Here is a 20825-nt window from a genome sequence, read left to right as displayed (position 1 = left end):
GTCTATCCTTCAGGGACGAGATGAAGAGGAGATATTTACGTCTATCCTTCAGGGAGGAGATGAAGAGAGGAGATATTTACGTCTATCCTTCAGGGACGAGATGAAGAGGAGATATTTACGTCTATCCTTCAGGGAGGAGATGAAGAGGAGATATTTACGTCTATCCTTCAGGGACGAGATGAAGAGGAGATATTTACGTCTATCCTTCAGGGAGGAGATGAAGAGGAGATATTTACGTCTATCCTTCAGGGACGAGATGAAGAGGAGATATTTACGTCTATCCTTCAGGGAGGAGATGAAGAGGAGATATTTACGTCTATCCTTCAGGGAGGAGATGAAGAGGAGATATTTACGTCTATCCTTCAGGGAGGAGATGAAGAGGAGATATTTACGTCTATCCTTCAGGGACGAGATGAAGAGGAGATATTTACGTCTATCCTTCAGGGAGGAGATGAAGAGGAGATATTTACGTCTATCCTTCAGGGAGGAGATGAAGAGGAGATATTTACGTCTATCCTTCAGGGACGAGATGAAGAGGAGATATTTACGTCTATCCATTTGTACTTTTCATTCTCTATTTTTTCTTTCAGAACCTGAGCCTCATTGTGCTGGGTATCGGTGCTCTTTTCTCTGTCCTCTTTCACCTGGGCACACGGGAAGAGAAGGGGGGAGCAGGGGAAGAGAAGAGAGAAGAGGAGGATGATGAAGAAGAAGAGAAAGGAGAGCGCCGGCCCCTTATCCCTCGCCCTCAGGCTGCCGCCCCCGTCCAGTCGCTGCTGAGGTGGAAATGCTGGCTGAAACAGCCTGCCTTTTACCAGGTAACACTGAAACAGCCTGCCTTTTACCAGGTAACACTGAAACAGCCTGCCTTTTACCAGGTAACACTGAAACAGCCTGCCTTTTACCAGGTAACACTGAAACACGCCTGCCTTTTACCAGGTAACACTGAAACACGGCTGCCTTTTACCAGGTAACACTGAAACACGCCTGCCTTTTACCAGGTAACACTGAAACACGGCTGCCTTTTACCAGGTAACACTGAAACAGCCAACCTTTTACCAGGTAACACTGAAACACGCCTGCCTTTTACCAGGTAACACTGAAACAGCCAACCTTTTACCAGGTAACACTGAAACAGCCAACCTTTTACCAGGTAACACTGAAACAGCCAACCTTTTACCAGGTAACACTGAAACACGCCTGCCTTTTACCAGGTAACACTGAAACAGCCTGCCTTTTACCAGGTAACACTGAAACACGCCTGCCTTTTACCAAGTAACACTGAAACACGCCTGGCATTTACCAGGTAACGCTGAAACAGCCTGCCTTTTACCATGTAACACTGAAACAGCCTGCCTTTTACCAGGTAACACTGAAACACGCCTGCCTTTTACCAGGTAACACTGAAACACGCCTGTCATTTTGGAATCGAGAGATTTTAAGTCCGATTCAACAGCATTTTGATCTGATACTCAGCATCCGTTCTGGATTCGATGCTCAGTGTATTTCCAATCAGGGTTGTTTGTTTCAATCTCAGGCAGTATGATTGGTGTTTTCAGCCCATGTTAATAGTGGTGTTTTCAGCCCATGTTAATAGTGGTGTTTTCAGCCCATGTTAATAGTGGTGTTTTCAGCCCATGTTAATAGTGGTGTTTTCAGCCCATGTTAATAGTGGTGTTTTCAGCCCATGTTAATAGTGGTGTTTTCAGCCCATGTTAATCGTTCCTGTATTTTCTTTCTGTCCTGTCCAGGTAGCGTTTCTCTACATGTCCACCAGGCTGATAGTGAACGTGTCTCAGACGTACATCTCCATGTATCTTACCAACACTCTCATGTTGCCAAAGGTAACAACATCATGTTTCTTACCAACACCCTCATGTTGCCAAAGGTAACAACATCATGTGTCTTACCAACACCCTCATGTTGCCAAAGGTAACAACATCATGTATCTTACCAACACCCTCATGTTGCCAAAGGTAACAACATCATGTATCTTACCAACACTCTCATGTTGCCAAAGGTAACAACATCATGTATCTTACCAACACTCTCATGTTGCCAAAGGTAACAACATCATGTATCTTACCAACACTCTCATGTTGCCAAAGGTAACAACATCATGTATCTTACCAACACCCTCATGTTGCCAAAGGTAACAACATCATGTATCTTACCAACACCCTCATGTTGCCAAAGGTAACAACATCATGTATCTTACCAACACTCTCATGTTGCCAAAGGTAACAACATCATGTATCTTACCAACACCCTCATGTTGCCAAAGGTAACAACATCATGTATCTTACCAACACCCTCATGTTGCCAAAGGTAACAACATCATGTATCTTACCAACACTCTCATGTTGCCAAAGGTAACAACATCATGTATCTTACCAACACTCTCATGTTGCCAAAGGTAACAACATCATGTATCTTACCAACACTCTCATGTTGCCAAAGGTAACAACATCATGTATCTTACCAACACTCTCATGTTGCCAAAGGTAACAACATCATGTATCTTACCAACACTCTCATGTTGCCAAAGGTAACAACATCATGTTTTTTACCAACACTCTCATGTTGCCAAAGGTAACAACATCATGTATCTTACCAACACTCTCATGTTGCCAAAGGTAACAACATCATGTATCTTACCAACACTCTCATGTTGCCAAAGGTAACAACATCATGTATCTTACCAACACTCTCATGTTGCCAAAGGTAACAACATCATGTATCTTACCAACACTCTCATGTTGCCAAAGGTAACAACATCATGTATCTTACCAACACTCTCATGTTGCCAAAGGTAACACCACTATAGCGATAACGATACCTATAATTATACCGATCACTTTAATTATACCGATAACTATTATTTTATTTGACCTTTATTTATACAGGTTTTTCTCATTGAGATAACATCTCTTTTCCAAGAGAGACCTGGTCCAATAGCAGCAGGGGGAACGACGTTTCAGACAAAACAACTTACATTCACTAACACAACATTAAACACTATAAACACACATACAGTACAACAAAAACATTTTACGTTTAAAAACACAAACATCTCTACTAAAAACAGCTTTTCCTAAAGACAAGTACACTCTTCTGTGATATATATACACATCAATCAAGTGTTTAAACTCCACCAATGAAACTAGATCATCACATTTTAAATGTTCAGGAGAGAATTCCAGGACCACGGAGCTGAGTAACTAAAACTATTTCTACCATGACCTGTTGTAATTTTTGGTTCTGTTAGAAGCAAATGAGAATGGGAACGTAAATTGATATTTATTTACTGACCTGACTAAAACAGAACAGAGATAAAATGGCATTTTACCCAGTATGGCCTTATAAATCAGTGTATATCAGTGTTTAAACCTACGCAAGGTCAATGACGACCAGCCAACAGCGCTGTAGACATCACAATGATGTGTTAGACGTTTCTGTAATGAACCTGAGGGCTGCATGATACACTGAATCAAGTGCTCTCAGGGTCGTGGCTGTGGGCTGCATGATACACTGAATCAAGTCCTCTCAGGGTAGTGGCTGTGGGCTGCATGATACACTGAATCAAGTGCTTTCAGGGTCGTGGCTGTGGGCTGCATGATACACTGAATCAAGTGCTCTCAGGGTAGTGGCTGTGGGCTGCATGATACACTGAATCAAGTCCTCTCAGGGTAGTGGCTGTGTGCTGCATGATACACTGAATCAAGTCCTCTCAGGGTCGTGGCTGTGGGCTGCATGATACACTGAATCAAGTGCTCTCAGGGTAGTGGCTGAGGCCTGCATATATATAACATCACTACAATCTAAAACCGACAGTAATGTACATCGTACCAGCTCCTTCCTGGCCTCAAAAGAAAAACAAGCCTTATGCCGTTAATAAAACCCTATTTTCAGCTTGAGCTTCCTTATCAAGTTCTCTACAGGCACAGTGAAGCTCAGCTTGTCATCAACCCACACACCCAAATATTTGTACACTTTAACTATACTATACTATAGAGCACTATAGTATGTCCACCCGATGTAGCAATGACATGATTAGTAACATGACTGGCATTTGAAAATACCATGCCTTTTGTTTTACCCAAATTTAGAATCCGCTTTAAATCATACAGATTCTGTTGTATGATATTAAATGCTCTTTTGGCATTTTCAAAAGCTAAAGATAAACTACTACCACTTGAATAAAGAACAGTATCATCTGCATAAAAATGAACATCTGCTGTTTCAATAAGATCCCCAATGTTGTTGATATACAAAATGAACAACAGTGGGCCCAAAATAAAACCTTGCGGAACACCTGAGCACACCTCTATGGGCCCAGATTGACAACCATCTGCCATTACACATTGTGATAGGTAATTTATAAACCAATCTAGAGCATGACCAGTAATTCCACAACATTTTAAACTTTGCACTAACACAGCATGGTCCATGGTGTCAAAAGCTTTTGACAAATCAATAAAAACAGACACACAATGTAACTTCTTATCAAGAGCACAGTGGATGTCATTTAAAACCTTCAATGTTGCTGAAACAGTGCTGTGGCCAGACCTAAAACCTGATTGCATTCCATTTAACCTCTCTGGGATATGTGGGATGCTAGTGTCCCAACTCGCAACATTAGCCAGTGAAATTGCAGGGCTCCAAATTCAAACAACAGAAACCCCATAATTAAAATTCCTCAAACATACAATTATTTTACACCATTTTAAAGATAAACTTGTTGTAAATCCAGCCACAGTGTCCAATTTCAAATAGGCTTTACGGAGAAAGCACACCAAACGCTTATGTTAGGTCAGCACCTAGTCACAGAAAGCCATTTTCCAGCCAAGGAGAGCCCTCACAAATGTCAGAAATAGCAATTAAATTAATCACCAACCTTTGATCTTCATCACAGGACTCCATGTTACACAATAAATGTGTGTTTTGTTCGATAAAGTTAATCTTTCTGTCCAAAAACCTCATTTGGTGTGTTATGATCAGAAATGCATTGTCTCAAACAAACATCTGGTGAAAGTGCAGAGAGCCACATCAAATTACAGAAATACTCATAATAAACATTGATAAAAGATACAAGTGTTATGCATGGAATTATAGATCAACTTCTCCTTAATGCAACCACTGTGTCAGATTTCAAAAAAGCTTTACAGCGAAAGCACACCTTGCGATTATGTTAGGTCACCGCCTGGCCACAGAAAAACATACAGCCATTTTCCAAAGAAGGAGAGGTTTCAGAAATAGCATTCTATTCACTTACATTTGATGATCTTCATCAGAATGCATTCCCAGGAATCCCAGTTCTACAATAAATGTTTGTTTTATTTGATAAAGTCCATAATTTAAGTCCAAATACCTCCTTATTTGCGCGTTTAGTTCACAAATCCAAACTCATTCTGCCAGACCTCTTACTCAATCAGTTCTCATTCTCTCCTCCTTCACACTAGAAGCCTCAAACAAGGTTCTAAAGACTGTTGACATTTAGTAGAAGCATATTGGGAAGTGCAATATGACCCCATAGACACTGTATATTCGATAGGCAATGAGTTGGAAAAGTACAAACCTCAGATTTCCCACTTCCTGGTTGGATTTTTTTCTCAGGTTTTTGCCTGCCATATGAGTTCTGTTATACTCACAGACATCATTCAAACAGTTTTAGAAACTTCAGAGTGTTTTCTACCCACATCTACTAATTATATGCATATTCTAGCTTTTGGGCCTGAGTAGCAGGCAGTTTACTCTGAGCACCTTATTATCCAAGCTAGTCAATACTGCCCCCCCAGTCCCAAAGAAGTGGGGAGCAATGATGTCTGCAGCTAGGTGTAGGAGGCGGGGGTCTAGTTCATTAGGGCCAGGGGATTTTTAAAAAATCCATTTCTTTCAGGGCTTTACACACTTCTGAAACCGAGGAGGATGAAAAGGAGAACCTGGTGAAGGAGTGCACAGGGGTGTCGGGTACATTCATAGGGGCCTCATATATTCCTTTGACCTTTTCAAATAAACTGCCTGCATCTAAAAAATTCTGGTTCAAGGCTTTCAGAATAGAGGTTCTCTCAGTTATAATCTGTGTGTCGACCAACAATTGTTTGGGAAGCTGTGTATCTTTTTTGCACTCCAAACCCTTCACTACTTGACACAATGTGGATGGATTATTTACATTTTGTGAAGTAGATTTCAGCTAGTGGTCTGCTTTCAATTTACCAATCATAGCCACACCCATATTTCGAAGATGTTTAAAAGCCATCCAATCATCTGCCAAACCATTATAACTATACCTATAACTATACCTATAATTAGAACATACTTATAATTAGAACTATACCTATAATTAGAACATACTTATAATTAGAACTATACCTATAATTAGAACATACTTATAATTAGAACTGTACCTATAATTAGAAATATAAAGGTAAAATAAATACTTAACTATACTTATACCAATAACTATACCTATAACTATACCAATTATTATGCCGATAACTATACCTGTACCTATAATTACAACTATACCTGCACCTATAATTACAACTATACCTGTACCTGTTATTGATATAGAACCAGGATCTTGGCTGTACCTGTTAGGAAACTGTGTTACTTAGACGTTCTGTCCCCTGTTCCAGAAATACATTGCCACTATTCCCCTGGTGATGTACGTCAGTGGCTTCGCTTCCTCTTTCATCATGAAGCCTATCAGCAAACTCATCGGCAAATGTGTGAGTGTCTGTCTGGTCTATTTACCATCTGTTCAGTAGTTTGTCTCAAACTCAAACTGTAATACACATAACACAGTAGATTTTATGGATTAGGTTTTCAGTACATCTCTGACATTACATTATTGAACTAATATTTGTGTCTTGCTCGTCTCTGATTGGTAGATGACCTACTTTGTGGGCCTGCTGCTGATCATGGCCTTCTCTTATTGGGTGTTGATAGACGACCAGATGGGTGACCGGATCTACGGGGCGTCCGTCCTTCTAGGGGTGGGGTCAGCTACCATCCTGGTGATGTCACTCTCCATGACCGCTGACCTCATCGGGGACCAGACGGTTGGTGTTAATAAAGTTACAGTCTTCAACTAGACCCTTAGTTACAGTCTTCAACTAGACCCTTAGTTACGGTCTTCAACTAGACCCTTAGTTACGGTCTTCAACTAGACCCTTAGTTACGGTCTTCAACTAGACCCTTAGTTACGGTCTTCAACTAGACCCGTAGTTACGGTCTTCAACTAGACCCGTAGTTACGGTCTTCAACTAGACCCGTAGTTACGGTCTTCAACTAGACCCGTAGTTACGGTCTTCAACTAGACCCGTAGTTACGGTCTTCAACTAGACCCGTAGTTACGGTCTTCAACTAGACCCGTAGTTACGGTCTTCAACTAGACCCGTAGTTACGGTCTTCAACTAGACCCGTAGTTACGGTCTTCAACTAGACCCGTAGTTACGGTCTTCAACTAGACCCGTAGTTACGGTCTTCAACTAGACCCGTAGTTACGGTCTTCAACTAGACCCGTAGTTACGGTCTTCAACTAGACCCGTAGTTACGGTCTTCAACTAGACCCGTAGTTACGGTCTTCAACTAGACCCGTAGTTACGGTCTTCAACTAGACCCGTAGTTACGGTCTTCAACTAGACCCGTAGTTACGGTCTTCAACTAGACCCGTAGTTACGGTCTTCAACTAGACCCTTAGCGATCGTCTTCAACTAGACTCTAGACCCTTAGTTATAGTATTTTTTTTGTGGTCAGGAGAATCTTAGGGCCCGATGAGTTAATGTGTGAGACTGATGGAGTTTGTTTTCATGTTTGTGAAACTTTCCCTGTATTTCACAGCAAAGTGGAGCGTTTGTTTATGGGGCCATGAGCTTCACTGACAAGGTGGCCAACGGAGTAGCTGTTATGATGATACAGACTCTACACCCCTGCCAGTGAGTGTCTGTGTGTGTGCGCCTGCCTTAGTGTTGTGTGCGATACCCACGCTTCTCTACTTTTTCAATACTACAACATGAAAAACGGTTTGGTACTCAAATTTGTGTTAAGTTCAGTACTTCTTTCAAATGTGTCACGGATCAAATCAAATGTGTCTTTCAGCACAGCCAGCCCCTTTATTATAGAGAACCGTGCCTGTTCCACTAACTCACTGCTAGCCTGGGAGTCTGGGCTGCATCATGTTAGCTCCACTAACTCACTGCTAGCCTGTACTGGGAGTCTGGACTGCATCATGTTAGCTCCACTAACTCACTGCTAGCCTGGGAGTCTGGGCTGCATCATGTTAGCTCCACTAACTCACTGCTAGCCTGGGAGTCTGGGCTGTATCATGTTAGCTCCACTAACTCACTGCTAGCCTGGGAGTCTGGGCTGCATCATGTTAGCTCCACTAACTCACTGCTAGCCTGGGCTGTATCATGTTAGCTCCACTAACTCACTGCTAGCCTGGGCTGTATCATGTTAGCTCCACTAACTCACTGCTAGCCTGGGAGTCTGGACTGCATCATGTTAGCTCCACTAACTCACTGCTAGCCTGGGAGTCTGGACTGCATCATGTTAGCTCCACTAACTCACTGCTAGCCTGGGAGTCTGGACTGCATCATGTTAGCTCCACTAACTCACTGCTAGCCTGGGAGTCTGGACTGTACCATGTTAGCTCCACTAACTCACTGCTAGCCTGGGAGTCTGGGCTGCATCATGTTAGCTCCACTAACTCACTGCTAGCCTGGGAGTCTGGGCTGCATCATGTTAGCTCCACTAACATGATTATGTCTTATGAAATCAGCCAAAATAAGCTCAATAACTCAGGACATTCATACACTCCTATACCTAGACTACATATGTACTCACCTGGGTTGTGAATAGACCCTAGACTACATATGTACTCACCTGGGTTGTGAATAGACCATAGACTACATATGTACTCACCTGTGTTGTGAATAGACCCTAGACTACATATGTACTCACCTGGGTTGTGAATAGACCCTAGACTACATATGTACTCACCTGGGTTGTGAATAGACCCTAGACTACATATGTACTCACCTGGGTTGTGAATAGACCCTAGACTACATCTTGATCCACCAAGTTTATCAATAGAAATTAAGAAATCAATAGAAATTCTTCTGTAGTAAACTCCTTTCTCTGTTTCTCTCTGTCCATCAGTTCTCAGGTCTGCTGTCCAGCGTGTGTGTGGTACTACCACTATGTCATGGTCATAGCAACAGGGGGCGTGGCCGTTATAGCAGCTCTCAGTCTCTGTACCATCCTTGTCTGGCCTATCAGGATCGTCCGCCGTGAGTTTCATCACATTACATTAGAACTATTAAGTATACTCTGATATGATTGTTTTTCAGGATCACTTTTTAGCCTACCGAAGGGCTAGTGTCCGTCCAGTATGTCAGTAGATGTATTTTAAACCTGGCTTCAACCCTAATGCTTTCAGGTGTGGTGCTGTTTTTCATTCCAGACTCTGGCAAGAAGAACATAGACAACCCTAACTACACTCAGGAAGCGGGGCAGGGTGATTGTGCCAGTGTTCGGGGTTAGGGCTGGTGCTGGGCCTTATAACATTTACTAAACAAATCTAAATCAAATCAAGTCAATATCAAATTTCAAATCAAATCAAAGTTTATTCGTCACGTGCGCCGCCGAATACAACAGGTGTAGACCTCACAGTGAAATGCTTACTTACAGGCTCTAACCAATGGTGCCAAAAACAAGTGTGTGTGTGTGTGTGTGTGTGTGTGTGTGTGTGTGTGTGTGTGTGTGTGTGTGTGTGTGTGTGTGTGTGTGTGTGTGTGTGTGTGTGTGTGTGTGTGTGGTGTGTGGTGGTGGGGCCGGTGGGTCTGGCGGTGAGGGGCCGGTGGGTCTGGCGGTGAGTACATATGTAGTCTAGGGTCTATTCACAACTCAGGTGAGTGCATATGTAGTCTGGCGGTGAGGGGCCGGTGGGTCTGGCGGTGAGGGGCCGGTGGGTCTGGCGGTGAGGGGCCGGTGGGTCTGGCGGTGAGGGGCCGGTGGGTCTGGCGGTGAGTACATATGTAGTCTAGGGTCTATTCACAACTCAGGTGAGTACATATGTAGTCTGGCGGTGAGGGGCCGGTGGGTCTGGCGGTGAGGGGGTGGGTCTGGCGGTGAGGGCCGGTGGGTCTGGCGGTGAGGGGCCGGTGGGTCTGGCGGTGAGGGGCCCGGTGGGTCTGGCGGTGAGGGAGTGGTGGGTCTGGCGGTGAGGGAGTGGTGGGTCTGGCGGTGAGGGGCCGGTAGGTCTGGCGGTGAGGTTGTGGTAGGTCTGGCGGTGAGGGGCCGGCCGGTAGGTCTGGCGGTGAAGGAGTGGTAGGTCTGGCGGTGAGGGGCCGGTAGGTCTGGCGGTGAGGGAGTGGTAGGTCTGGCGGTGAGGGGCCGGTAGGTCTGGCGGTGAGGGAGTGGTAGGTCTGGCGGTGAGAGGCCGGTAGGTCTGGCGGTGAGGGAGTGGTAGGTCTGGCGGTGAGGGGCCGGTAGGTCTGGCGGTGTGGGGCCGGTAGGTCTGGCGGTGTGGGGCCGGTAGGTCTGGCGGTGTGGGGCCGGTAGGTCTGGCGGTGTGGGGCCGGTAGGTCTGGCGGTGTGGGGCCGGTAGGTCTGGCGGTGTGGGGCCGGTAGGTCTGGCGGTGTGGGGCCGGTAGGTCTGGCGGTGTGGGGCCGGTAGGTCTGGCGGTGAGGGAGTGGTAGGTCTGGCGGTGAGGGGCCGGCCGGTAGGTCTGGCGGTGAAGGAGTGGTAGGTCTGGCGGTGAGGGGCCGGTAGGTCTGGCGGTGAGGGGCCCGGTGGGTCTGGCGGTGAGGGAGTGGTGGGTCTGGCGGTGAGGTTGTGGTAGGTCTGGCGGTGAGGGGCCGGCCGGTAGGTCTGGCGGTGAAGGAGTGGTAGGTCTGGCGGTGAGGGGCCGGTAGGTCTGGCGGTGAGGGAGTGGTAGGTCTGGCGGTGAGGGGCCGGTAGGTCTGGCGGTGAGGGAGTGGTAGGTCTGGCGGTGAGAGGCCGGTAGGTCTGGCGGTGAGGGAGTGGTAGGTCTGGCGGTGAGAGGCCGGTAGGTCTGACGGTGTGGGGCCGGTAGGTCTGGCGGTGTGGGGCCGGTAGGTCTGGCGGTGTGGGGCCGGTAGGTCTGGCGGTGTGGGGCCGGTAGGTCTGGCGGTGTGGGGCCGGTAGGTCTGGCGGTGTGGGGCCGGTAGGTCTGGCGGTGTGGGGCCGGTAGGTCTGGCGGTGAGGGAGTGGTAGGTCTGGCAGTGAGGGAGTGGTAGGTCTGGCGGTGAGGGGCCGGCCGGTAGGTCTGGCGGTGAAGGAGTGGTAGGTCTGGCGGTGAGGGGCCGGTAGGTCTGGCGGTGAGGAGTGGTAGGTCTGGCGGTGAGGGGCCGGTAGGTCTGGCGGTGAGGGTGGGTAGGTCTGGCGGTGAGAGGCCGGTAGGTCTGGCGGTGTGGGGCCGGTAGGTCTGGCGGTGTGGGGCCGGTAGGTCTGGCGGTGTGGGGCCGGTAGGTCTGGCGGTGTGGGGCCGGTGGGTCTGGCGGTGTGGGGCCGGTGGGTCTGGCGGTGAGGGGCCGGTGGGTCTGGCGGTGAGGGGCCGGTGGGTTTGGCGGTGAGGGGCCGGTGGGTCTGGCGGTGAGTACATATGTAGTCTAGGGTCTATTCACAACTCAGGTGAGTACATATGTAGTCTGGCGGTGAGGGGCCGGTGGGTCTGGCGGTGAGGGGCCGGTGGGTCTGGCGGTGAGGGAGTGGTGGGTCTGGCGGTGAGGGAGTGGTGGGTCTGGCGGTGAGGGGCCGGTAGGTCTGGCGGTGAGGTTGTGGTAGGTCTGGCGGTGAGGGGCCGGCCGGTAGGTCTGGCGGTGAAGGAGTGGTAGGTCTGGCGGTGAGGGGCCGGTAGGTCTGGCGGTGAGGGAGTGGTAGGTCTGGCGGTGAGGGGCCGGTAGGTCTGGCGGTGAGGGAGTGGTAGGTCTGGCGGTGAGGGGCCGGTAGGTCTGGCGGTGAGGGAGTGGTAGGTCTGGCGGTGAGAGGCCGGTAGGTCTGACGGTGTGGGGCCGGTAGGTCTGGCGGTGTGGGGCCGGTAGGTCTGGCGGTGTGGGGCCGGTAGGTCTGGCGGTGTGGGGCCGGTAGGTCTGGCGGTGTGGGGCCGGTAGGTCTGGCGGTGTGGGGCCGGTAGGTCTGGCGGTGTGGGGCCGGTAGGTCTGGCGGTGAGGGAGTGGTAGGTCTGGCAGTGAGGGAGTGGTAGGTCTGGCGGTGAGGGGCCGGCCGGTAGGTCTGGCGGTGAAGGAGTGGTAGGTCTGGCGGTGAGGGGCCGGTAGGTCTGGCGGTGAGGGAGTGGTAGGTCTGGCGGTGAGGGGCCGGTAGGTCTGGCGGTGAGGGAGTGGTAGGTCTGGCGGTGAGAGGCCGGTAGGTCTGGCGGTGTGGGGCCGGTAGGTCTGGCGGTGTGGGGCCGGTAGGTCTGGCGGTGTGGGGCCGGTAGGTCTGGCGGTGTGGGGCCGGTGGGTCTGGCGGTGAGGGGCCGGTGGGTCTGGCGGTGAGGGGCCGGTGGGTCTGGCGGTGAGGGGCCGGTGGGTTTGGCGGTGAGGGGCCGGTGGGTCTGGCGGTGAGTACATATGTAGTCTAGGGTCTATTCACAACTCAGGTGAGTACATATGTAGTCTGGCGGTGAGGGGCCGGTGGGTCTGGCGGTGAGGGGCCGGTGGGTCTGGCGGTGAGGGGCCGGTGGGTCTGGCGGTGAGGGGCCGGTGGGTCTGGCGGTGAGGGCCCGGTGGGTCTGGCGGTGAGGGAGTGGTGGGTCTGGCGGTGAGGGAGTGGTGGGTCTGGCGGTGAGGGGCCGGTAGGTCTGGCGGTGAGGGGCCGGTAGGTCTGGCGGTGAGGGAGTGGTAGGTCTGGCGGTGAGGGGCCGGCCGGTAGGTCTGGCGGTGAAGGAGTGGTAGGTCTGGCGGTGAGGGGCCGGTAGGTCTGGCGGTGAGGGAGTGGTAGGTCTGGCGGTGAGGGGCCGGTAGGTCTGGCGGTGAGGGAGTGGTAGGTCTGGCGGTGAGAGGCCGGTAGGTCTGGCGGTGAGGGAGTGGTAGGTCTGGCGGTGAGAGGCCGGTAGGTCTGACGGTGTGGGGCCGGTAGGTCTGGCGGTGTGGGGCCGGTAGGTCTGGCGGTGTGGGGCCGGTAGGTCTGGCGGTGTGGGGCCGGTAGGTCTGGCGGTGTGGGGCCGGTAGGTCTGGCGGTGTGGGGCCGGTAGGTCTGGCGGTGTGGGGTCGGTAGGTCTGGCGGTGAGGGAGTGGTAGGTCTGGCAGTGAGGGAGTGGTAGGTCTGGCGGTGAGGGGCCGGCCGGTAGGTCTGGCGGTGAAGGAGTGGTAGGTCTGGCGGTGAGGGAGTGGTAGGTCTGGCGGTGAGGGGCCGGTAGGTCTGGCGGTGAGGGAGTGGTAGGTCTGGCGGTGAGAGGCCGGTAGGTCTGACGGTGAGGGAGTGGTAGGTCTGGTGGTGAGAGGCCGGTAGGTCTGACGGTGTGGGGCCGGTAGGTCTGGCGGTGTGGGGCCGGTAGGTCTGGCGGTGTGGGGCCGGTAGGTCTGACGGTGTGGGGCCGGTAGGTCTGGCGGTGTGGGGCCGGTAGGTCTGGCGGTGTGGGGCCGGTAGGTCTGTCGGTCAGGGGCCGGTGTCGACCTTATCATATTTAAATAAAAGTGATTTTAAAAATTCTCAATTTACAATTACATTCAGCATCATTATGTTTGATTGGTGAGAGGTAGGATTGTATGATTGATTGAATCAAATGGTGGATGATATAGGTTCTCAGAACTGTAATGAATGACTATAATGATAGGATTGAACTGTAATGACTATAATAATAGGATTGAACTGTAATGACTATAATAATAGGATTGAACTGTAATGACTATAATAATAGGATTGAACTGTAATGACTATAATAATAGGATTGAACTGTAATGACTATAATAATAGGATTGAACTGTAATGAATGACTATAATAATAGGATTGAACTGTAATGACTATAATAATAGGATTGAACTGTAATGACTATAATAATAGGATTGAACTGTAATGACTATATAATAATAAGATTGAACTGTAATGACTATAATAATAGGATTGAACTGTAATGACTATAATAATAGGATTGAACTGTAATGACTATAATAATAGGATTGAACTGTAATGACTATAATAATAGGATTGAACTGTAATGACTATAATAATAGGATTGAACTGTAATGACTATAATAATAGGATTGAACTGTAATGACTATAATAATAGGATTGAACTGTAATGACTTTAATAATAGGATTGAACTGTAATGACTATAATAATAGGATTGAACTGTAATGACTATAATAATAGGATTGAACTGTAATGACTATAATAATAGGATTGAACTGTAATGACTATAATAATAGGATTGAACTGTAATGACTATAATAATAGGATTGAACTGTAATGACTATAATAATAGGATTGAACTGTAATGACTATAATAATAGGATTGAACTGTAATGACTATAATAATAGGATTGAACTGTAATGAATGACTATAATAATAGGATTGAACTGTAATGACTATAATAATAGGATTGAACTGTAATGACTATAATAATAGGATTGAACTGTAATGACTATAATAATAGGATTGAACTGTAATGACTATAATAATAGGATTGAACTGTAATGACTTTAATAATAGGATTGAACTGTAATGACTATAATAATAGGATTGAACTGTAATGACTATAATAATAGGATTGAACTGTAATGACTATAATAATAGGATTGAACTGTAATGACTATAATAATAGGATTGAACTGTAATGACTATAATGATAGGATTGAACTGTAATGACTATAATGATAGGATTGAACTGTAATGACTATAATAATAGGATTGAACTGTAATGACTATAATAATAGGATTGAACTGTAATGACTATAATAATAGGATTGAACTGTAATGACTATAATAATAGGATTGAACTGTAATGACTATAATAATAGGATTGAACTGTAATGACTATAATAATAGGATGAACTGTAATGACTATAATAATAGGATTGAACTGTAATGACTATAATAATAGGGTTGAACTGTAATGACTATAATAATAGGATTGAACTGTAATGACTATAATAATAGGGTTGAACTGTAATGACTATAATAATAGGATTGAACTGTAATGACTATAATAATAGGATTGAACTGTAATGACTATTATAATATTATTATGGAGACCAGATTCATTTCCAAATCGTTGTTATTTTTCCATCACTTTACTGAATAAGAAGTTACTTTCTGTCCAGCTCTTTCTTGATCCAGCGTATCCATTTCCTTTCATGTGATGGTAAATGATGTTTGGTTGGACAGTTAATTGATTGATCCTAATAAAAACAAAAAATAGACAACACTTTTCAACTAACTTCCCGATTCACTGAATGACTACTGAAGAGTGTCTGGCTGGTGTCAACGTTTGCTTTATAGTTTTCTATTGAATATCAAGGTATTTGTTATCATTGACATGTGTCGTGTCTCTGTCTCTCTGCAGGTCTGCCTTACATCTCAGGTCTGATGGGCAGCGAGGATCAGGACAACTCTGAGGACAACTCTTACCAGCCTAGACCAACGGTCAACTAAGGAACTACGGTGGGCAGAGGTTGACAGAGTTACCTGGACCCTACTGTAGTAGAGACCAGCCAGTCCCACTTATCCCTGGGTGAATAACCACTGCAGAACCCAGCCTGTCTCTTCAGGGATTATAGTTTAGCTCTGTGGCCTCTCCAGGACTCACTCAGGCATCTTAAAACTCTCAACTGGAACAACAAACATTTTTAGACTGAAAAGTCATCTCACCGTAGTGTTCACAAACAGCCAACTGGACTAGCAGTATTCTTCTGAACTTTCCTTCTGGACCTGACCAGTAGCTGTTCTGTACTGTAGGGGAGTTGGGTTGAACAAGCAGCCATCAGGACCCATTTCTACTATAGATCAATACGTTGCTTTGCTGTCGCAGAGTATCGGTCAATTCAGTGTACAGCATTACTGTCAACATAACAATCAACATGAGGGAGGTTATACACTAACACAGTCCATTGTGTCTCTCTCTCTCTCTCTCTCTCTCTCTCTCTCTCTCTCTCTCTCTCTCAATCAACACCTTCTCACAGTCATACTGCAGTTGATTCAGTGGGTTGATTCAGTGGAGTTGATTCAGTGGGCAGGATTCAGTTGGCAGATTCAGTTGGTTGATTAAATTATGTTGATTCAGTTGGTTGATTCAGTTGGCAGGATTCAGTTGGCAGGATTCAGTTGGCAGGATTCAGTTGGCAGGATTCAGTTGGCAGGATTCAGTTGGCAGGAATCAGTTGGCAGGAATCAGTTGGCAGGATTCAGTTGGCAGGATTCAGTTGGCAGGATTCAGTTGGCAGGATTCAGTTGGCAGGATTCAGTTGGCAGGATTCAGTTGGCAGGAATCAGTTGGCAGGAATCAGTTGGCAGGAATCAGTTGGCAGGATTCAGTTGGCAGGATTCAGTTGGCAGGAATCAGTTGGCTGGAATCAGTTGGCAGGAATCAGTTGGTTGATTCAGTTGGTTGATTCAGTTGGTTGATTCAGTTGGCTGATTCAGTTGGTTGATTAAATTATGTTGATTCAGTTGGCAGGATTCAGTTGGCAGGAATCAGTTGGCAGGATTCAGTTGGTTGATTCAGTTGGTTGATTAAATTATGTTGATTCAGTTGGCAGGATTCAGTTGGCTGATTCAGTTCAACAGTGCCTATATGATTGAGTACATATCTACATTGACACACACGGGTCCAGAATATGTACATACCCCTCTTGAGAAAAGTCTGATAATACACTATTATACCATCTGTTGTGAATGTCCAAGAAAAATACATTATGCTGATTACAGCCCGCTGGGCTTACACTGGTTGAATCAGCGTTGTTTCAATTAAATGACTTTGACCCAACATGGAACAGACGTTGAATGGCCGTCTGCCCAGTGGGAGGTGACTTGTCATCAGAACAGCTGTTGTTTGGAGGTAAGTTGTCTTCCCAGTGGGAGGTGACTTGTCATCAGAACAGCTGTTGTTTGGAGGTAAGTTGTCTTCCCAGTGGGAGGTGACTTGTCATCAGAACAGCTGTTGTTTGGAGGTAAGTTGTCTTCCCAGTGGGAGGTGACTTGTCATCAGAACAGCTGTTGTTTGGAGGTAAGTTGTCTTCCCAGTGGGAGGTGACTTGTCATCAGAACAGCTGTTGTTTGGAGGTAAGTTGTCTTCCCAGTGGGAGGTGACTTGTCATCAGAACAGCTGTTGTTTGGAGGTAAGTTGTCTTCCCAGTGGGAGGTGACTTGTCATCAGAACAGCTGTTGTTTGGAGGTAAGTTGTCTTCCCAGTGGGAGGTGACTTGTCATCAGAACAGCTGTTGTTTGGAGGTAAGTTGTCTTCCCAGTGGGAGGTGACTTGTCATCAGAACAGCTGTTGTTTGGAGGTAAGTTGTCTTCCCAGTGGGAGGTGACTTGTCATCAGAACAGCTGTTGTTTGGAGGTAAGTTGTCTTTGTCGATGTAACTATTGTGCATTTAATTCCAGTGTTGGGAACATTTAGTTCCAGTGTGGTAGTCATTGAGTGTTGTAGTAATAATATGTTGTGTTGCTTTAAACTACATCGTGTTGTGTGTTTTTGATTACATCTTCTAATGTAAAGTGCATTGCAAGTAAAATAAGGATTTGTGGGGGCATTTATTAAATTAAAACGAATCAGGATTGTGAAAAGGGATACCTTGCAATATGGAATAAATACTGAGCAACAATATAAACGCAACCATTTTACTGAGTTTCTGGTCATATGACTTCGCTAGGGCCTAATCTATGGATTTCACATGACTGCGTAGGGGCACAGCTGTGGGTGGTCCTTGGCGAAGGAGAAATGCTCACTAACGGATGTAAAACACATTGTGCTCAAAATTCTTCAGCTCATGAAACATGGGACCGACTCTTTACATGTTGTGGTTATATTTTTGTTCTGTATATATGAATAGTATAATATCATTCCTGGGTGATATTCAGGTTACTGGACAGACAGAGGTGATTCTATGTCTCAGACAATAGAACTAGAATCATTAGAGGAGAATCATTCTAATTCTACAGGGGAAACATTTTGCACAGGGTGACTAGGAAACGGCCTTATGGGAAAACATTTTATCTCTTTAAAAATTGTTTTGTATTCATTGCTTTTTATTTCCAATATATTGTGAAGTCATTTTTTTTTTCTTCTTACTGTTCATGTCTCTGTTTTTTTGCTCATTCTTTGGGAAGTATATTAAACATATTTCATACTACTGTCATACACTGTGTGTTTGTTTGTCTACCTTGTCAGAGTTTCTAGAATAATTCTCCACATGAACACAAACAGCATTTGATTGGTTAGTGGGGAAGGAGGGCCCCTCCCTAACCCTCCCTCTCACCCTGCCCCTCCCTCTCACCCTTCCCCTCCCTCTCACCCTACCAAATCAAATCGAATTTTATTTGTCACATACACATGGTTAGCAGATGTTAATGCGAGTGTAGCGAAATGCTTGTGCTTCTAGTTCCGACAATGCAGTGATAACCAACAAGTAATCTAACTAACAATTCCAAAACTACTGGGTAGGATATATGAATGAGTGATGGTACAGAGCAGCATACAGTAGATGGTATCGAGTACAGTATATACATATGAGATGAGTATGTAGACAAAGTAAACAAAGTGGCATAGTTAAAGTGGCTAGTGATACATGTATTACATAAGGATGCAGTAGATGATATAGAGTACAGTATATACGTATGCATATGAGATGAATAATGTAGGGTAAGTAACATTATATAAGGTAGCATTGTTTAAAGTGGCTAGTTATATATTTTACATCATTTCCCATCAATATTAATTCCCATTATTAAAGTGGCTGGAGTTGGGTCAGTGTCAATGACAGTGTGTTGGCAGCAGCCACTCAATGTTAGTGGTGGCTGTTTAACAGTCTGATGGCCTTGAGATAGAAGCTGTTTTTCAGTCTCTCGGTCCCAGCTTTGATTGTGCATTACAGACGGTTGTTAGGGAACCCTCTAGGGCATTTCAGACGGTTTTTAGGGAACCCTCTAGGGCATTACAGACGGTTGTTAGGGAACCCTCTAGGGCATTTCAGATGGTAGTTAGGGAACCCTCTAGGGCATTACAGACGGTTGTTAGGGAACCCTCTAGGGCATTACAAACGGTTGTTAGGGAACCCTCTAGGGCATTACAGACGGTTGTTAGGGAACCCTCTAGGGCATTACAGACGGTTGTTAGGGAACCCTCTAGGGCATTACAGACGGTTGTTAGGGAACCCTCTAGGGCATTACAGACGGTTGTTAGGGAACCCTCTAGGGCATTACAGACGGTTGTTAGGGAACCCTCTCGGGCATTACAGACGGTTGTTAGGGAACCCTCTAGGGCAGGGCAAAGGCTGGCCCTGGGGGCAGTATGCGGCCCGCGATCTGATTCAATACGGCCCGCGGAATCATCCTCAGATCACATAATGAATTGAGACTACATTGAGACTACATTGAGGCCATAGCGGGACTTCCTGTACTTGTCCTCGGGGTTGTCTATGATAGCCCTGTATGTCCGTATCCTCAGGGTTGTCTATGATAGCCCTGTATGTTCGTATCCTCAGGGTTGTCTATGATAGCCCTGTATGTCCGTATCCTCAGGGTTGTCTATGATAGCCCTGTATGTCCGTATCCTCAGGGTTGTCTATGATAGCCCTGTATGTCCGTATCCTCAGGGTTGTCTATGATAGCCCTGTATGTCCGTATCCTCAGGGTTGTCTATGATAGCCCTGTATGTCCGTATCCTCAGGGTTGTCTATGATAGCCCTGTATGTCCGTATCCTCAGGGTTGTCTATGATAGCCCTGTATGTCCGTATCCTCAGGGTTGTCTATGATAGCCCTGTATGTCCGTATCCTCAGGGTTGTCTATGATAGCCCTGTATGTCCGTATCCTCAGGGTTGTCTATGATAGCCCTGTATGTCTGTATCCTCAGGGTTGTCTATGATAGCCCTGTATGTCCGTATCCTCAGGGTTGTCTATGATAGCCCTGTATGTCCGTATCCTCAGGGTTGTCTATGATAGCCCTGTATGTCCGTATCCTCAGGGTTGTCTATGATAGCTCTGTATGTCCGTATCCTCAGGGTTGTCTATGATAGCCCTGTATGTCCGTATCCTCAGGGTTGTCTATGATAGCCCTGTATGTCCGTATCCTCAGGGTTGTCTACGATAGCCCTGTATGTCCGTATCCTCAGGGTTGTCTACGATAGCCCTGTATGTCCGTATCCTCAGGGTTGTCTATGATAGCCCTGTATGTCCGTATCCTCAGGGTTGTCTATGATAGCCCTGTATGTCGGTATACTCAGGGTTGTCTATGATAGCCCTGTATGTCCATATCCTCAGGGTTGTCTATGATAGCCCTGTATGTGGTAGCCCTGTATGTCCGTATCCTCAGGGTTGTCTATGATAGCCCTGTATGTCCGTATCCTCAGGGTTGTCTATGATAGCCCTGTATGTGGTAGCCCTGTATGTGGTAGCCCTGTATGTCCGTATCCTCAGGGTTGTCTATGATAGCCCTGTATGTCCGTATCCTCAGGGTTGTCTATGATAGCCCTGTATGTCCGTATCCTCGGGGTTGTCTATGATAGCCCTGTATGTCCGTATCCTCAGGGTTGTCTATGATAGCCCTGTATGTCCGTATCCTCAGGGTTGTCTATGATAGCCCTGTATGTCCGTATCCTCAGGGTTGTCTATAATAGCCCTGTATGTCCGTATCC

The 20825-nt window shown here is 46.5% G+C and overlaps 1 protein-coding gene and 1 long non-coding RNA gene across 7 annotated transcripts in view; both read left to right on the top strand.

The window, feature by feature from the left end:
* The window catches only part of LOC118371945 (major facilitator superfamily domain-containing protein 12-like), a 35222-nt gene extending 16892 nt beyond the window's left edge, over positions 1-18330 (top strand). Inside the window, exons 4-11 of one of the 4 annotated variants that reach the window (XM_052509557.1) lie at positions 591-818; positions 1752-1844; positions 6639-6731; positions 6894-7064; positions 7846-7940; positions 9166-9296; positions 9470-9544; positions 15537-18330. In XM_052509557.1, the coding sequence (XP_052365517.1) occupies positions 591-818; positions 1752-1844; positions 6639-6731; positions 6894-7064; positions 7846-7940; positions 9166-9296; positions 9470-9544; positions 15537-15625 (975 nt within the window). In that variant the 3' untranslated portion in view covers positions 15626-18330. Of the gene's footprint in view, positions 1-590; positions 819-1751; positions 1845-6638; positions 6732-6893; positions 7065-7845; positions 7941-9165; positions 9297-9469; positions 9555-15536 lie in introns of all 4 variants that reach the window. The other 3 variants (XM_052509558.1, XM_052509560.1, XM_052509559.1) reach the window with 3 other exon arrangements.
* On the top strand, positions 10240-15530 carry LOC127924885 (uncharacterized). 3 transcript variants are annotated; one of them, XR_008119129.1, is made up of 4 exons: positions 10240-10477; positions 12004-12141; positions 13247-13549; positions 13619-15530. It is a non-coding gene; the product is annotated as an uncharacterized LOC127924885 (long non-coding RNA). The 3 variants fall into 3 exon arrangements; XR_008119128.1 differs by lacking the exons at positions 10240-10477; positions 12004-12141 and adding an exon at positions 10836-11176; XR_008119127.1 differs by lacking the exons at positions 10240-10477; positions 12004-12141 and adding an exon at positions 12828-13200.
* Positions 18331-20825: the final 2495 nt, after the last annotated feature.

Source organism: Oncorhynchus keta, unplaced genomic scaffold (genome assembly GCF_023373465.1).
Source record: "Oncorhynchus keta strain PuntledgeMale-10-30-2019 unplaced genomic scaffold, Oket_V2 Un_contig_4700_pilon_pilon, whole genome shotgun sequence".
Lineage (NCBI taxonomy): Eukaryota > Metazoa > Chordata > Actinopteri > Salmoniformes > Salmonidae > Oncorhynchus > Oncorhynchus keta.
The sequence above is the reverse complement of the archived record's forward strand: the minus strand, read 5'-3'. Positions and strand labels throughout refer to the sequence as shown.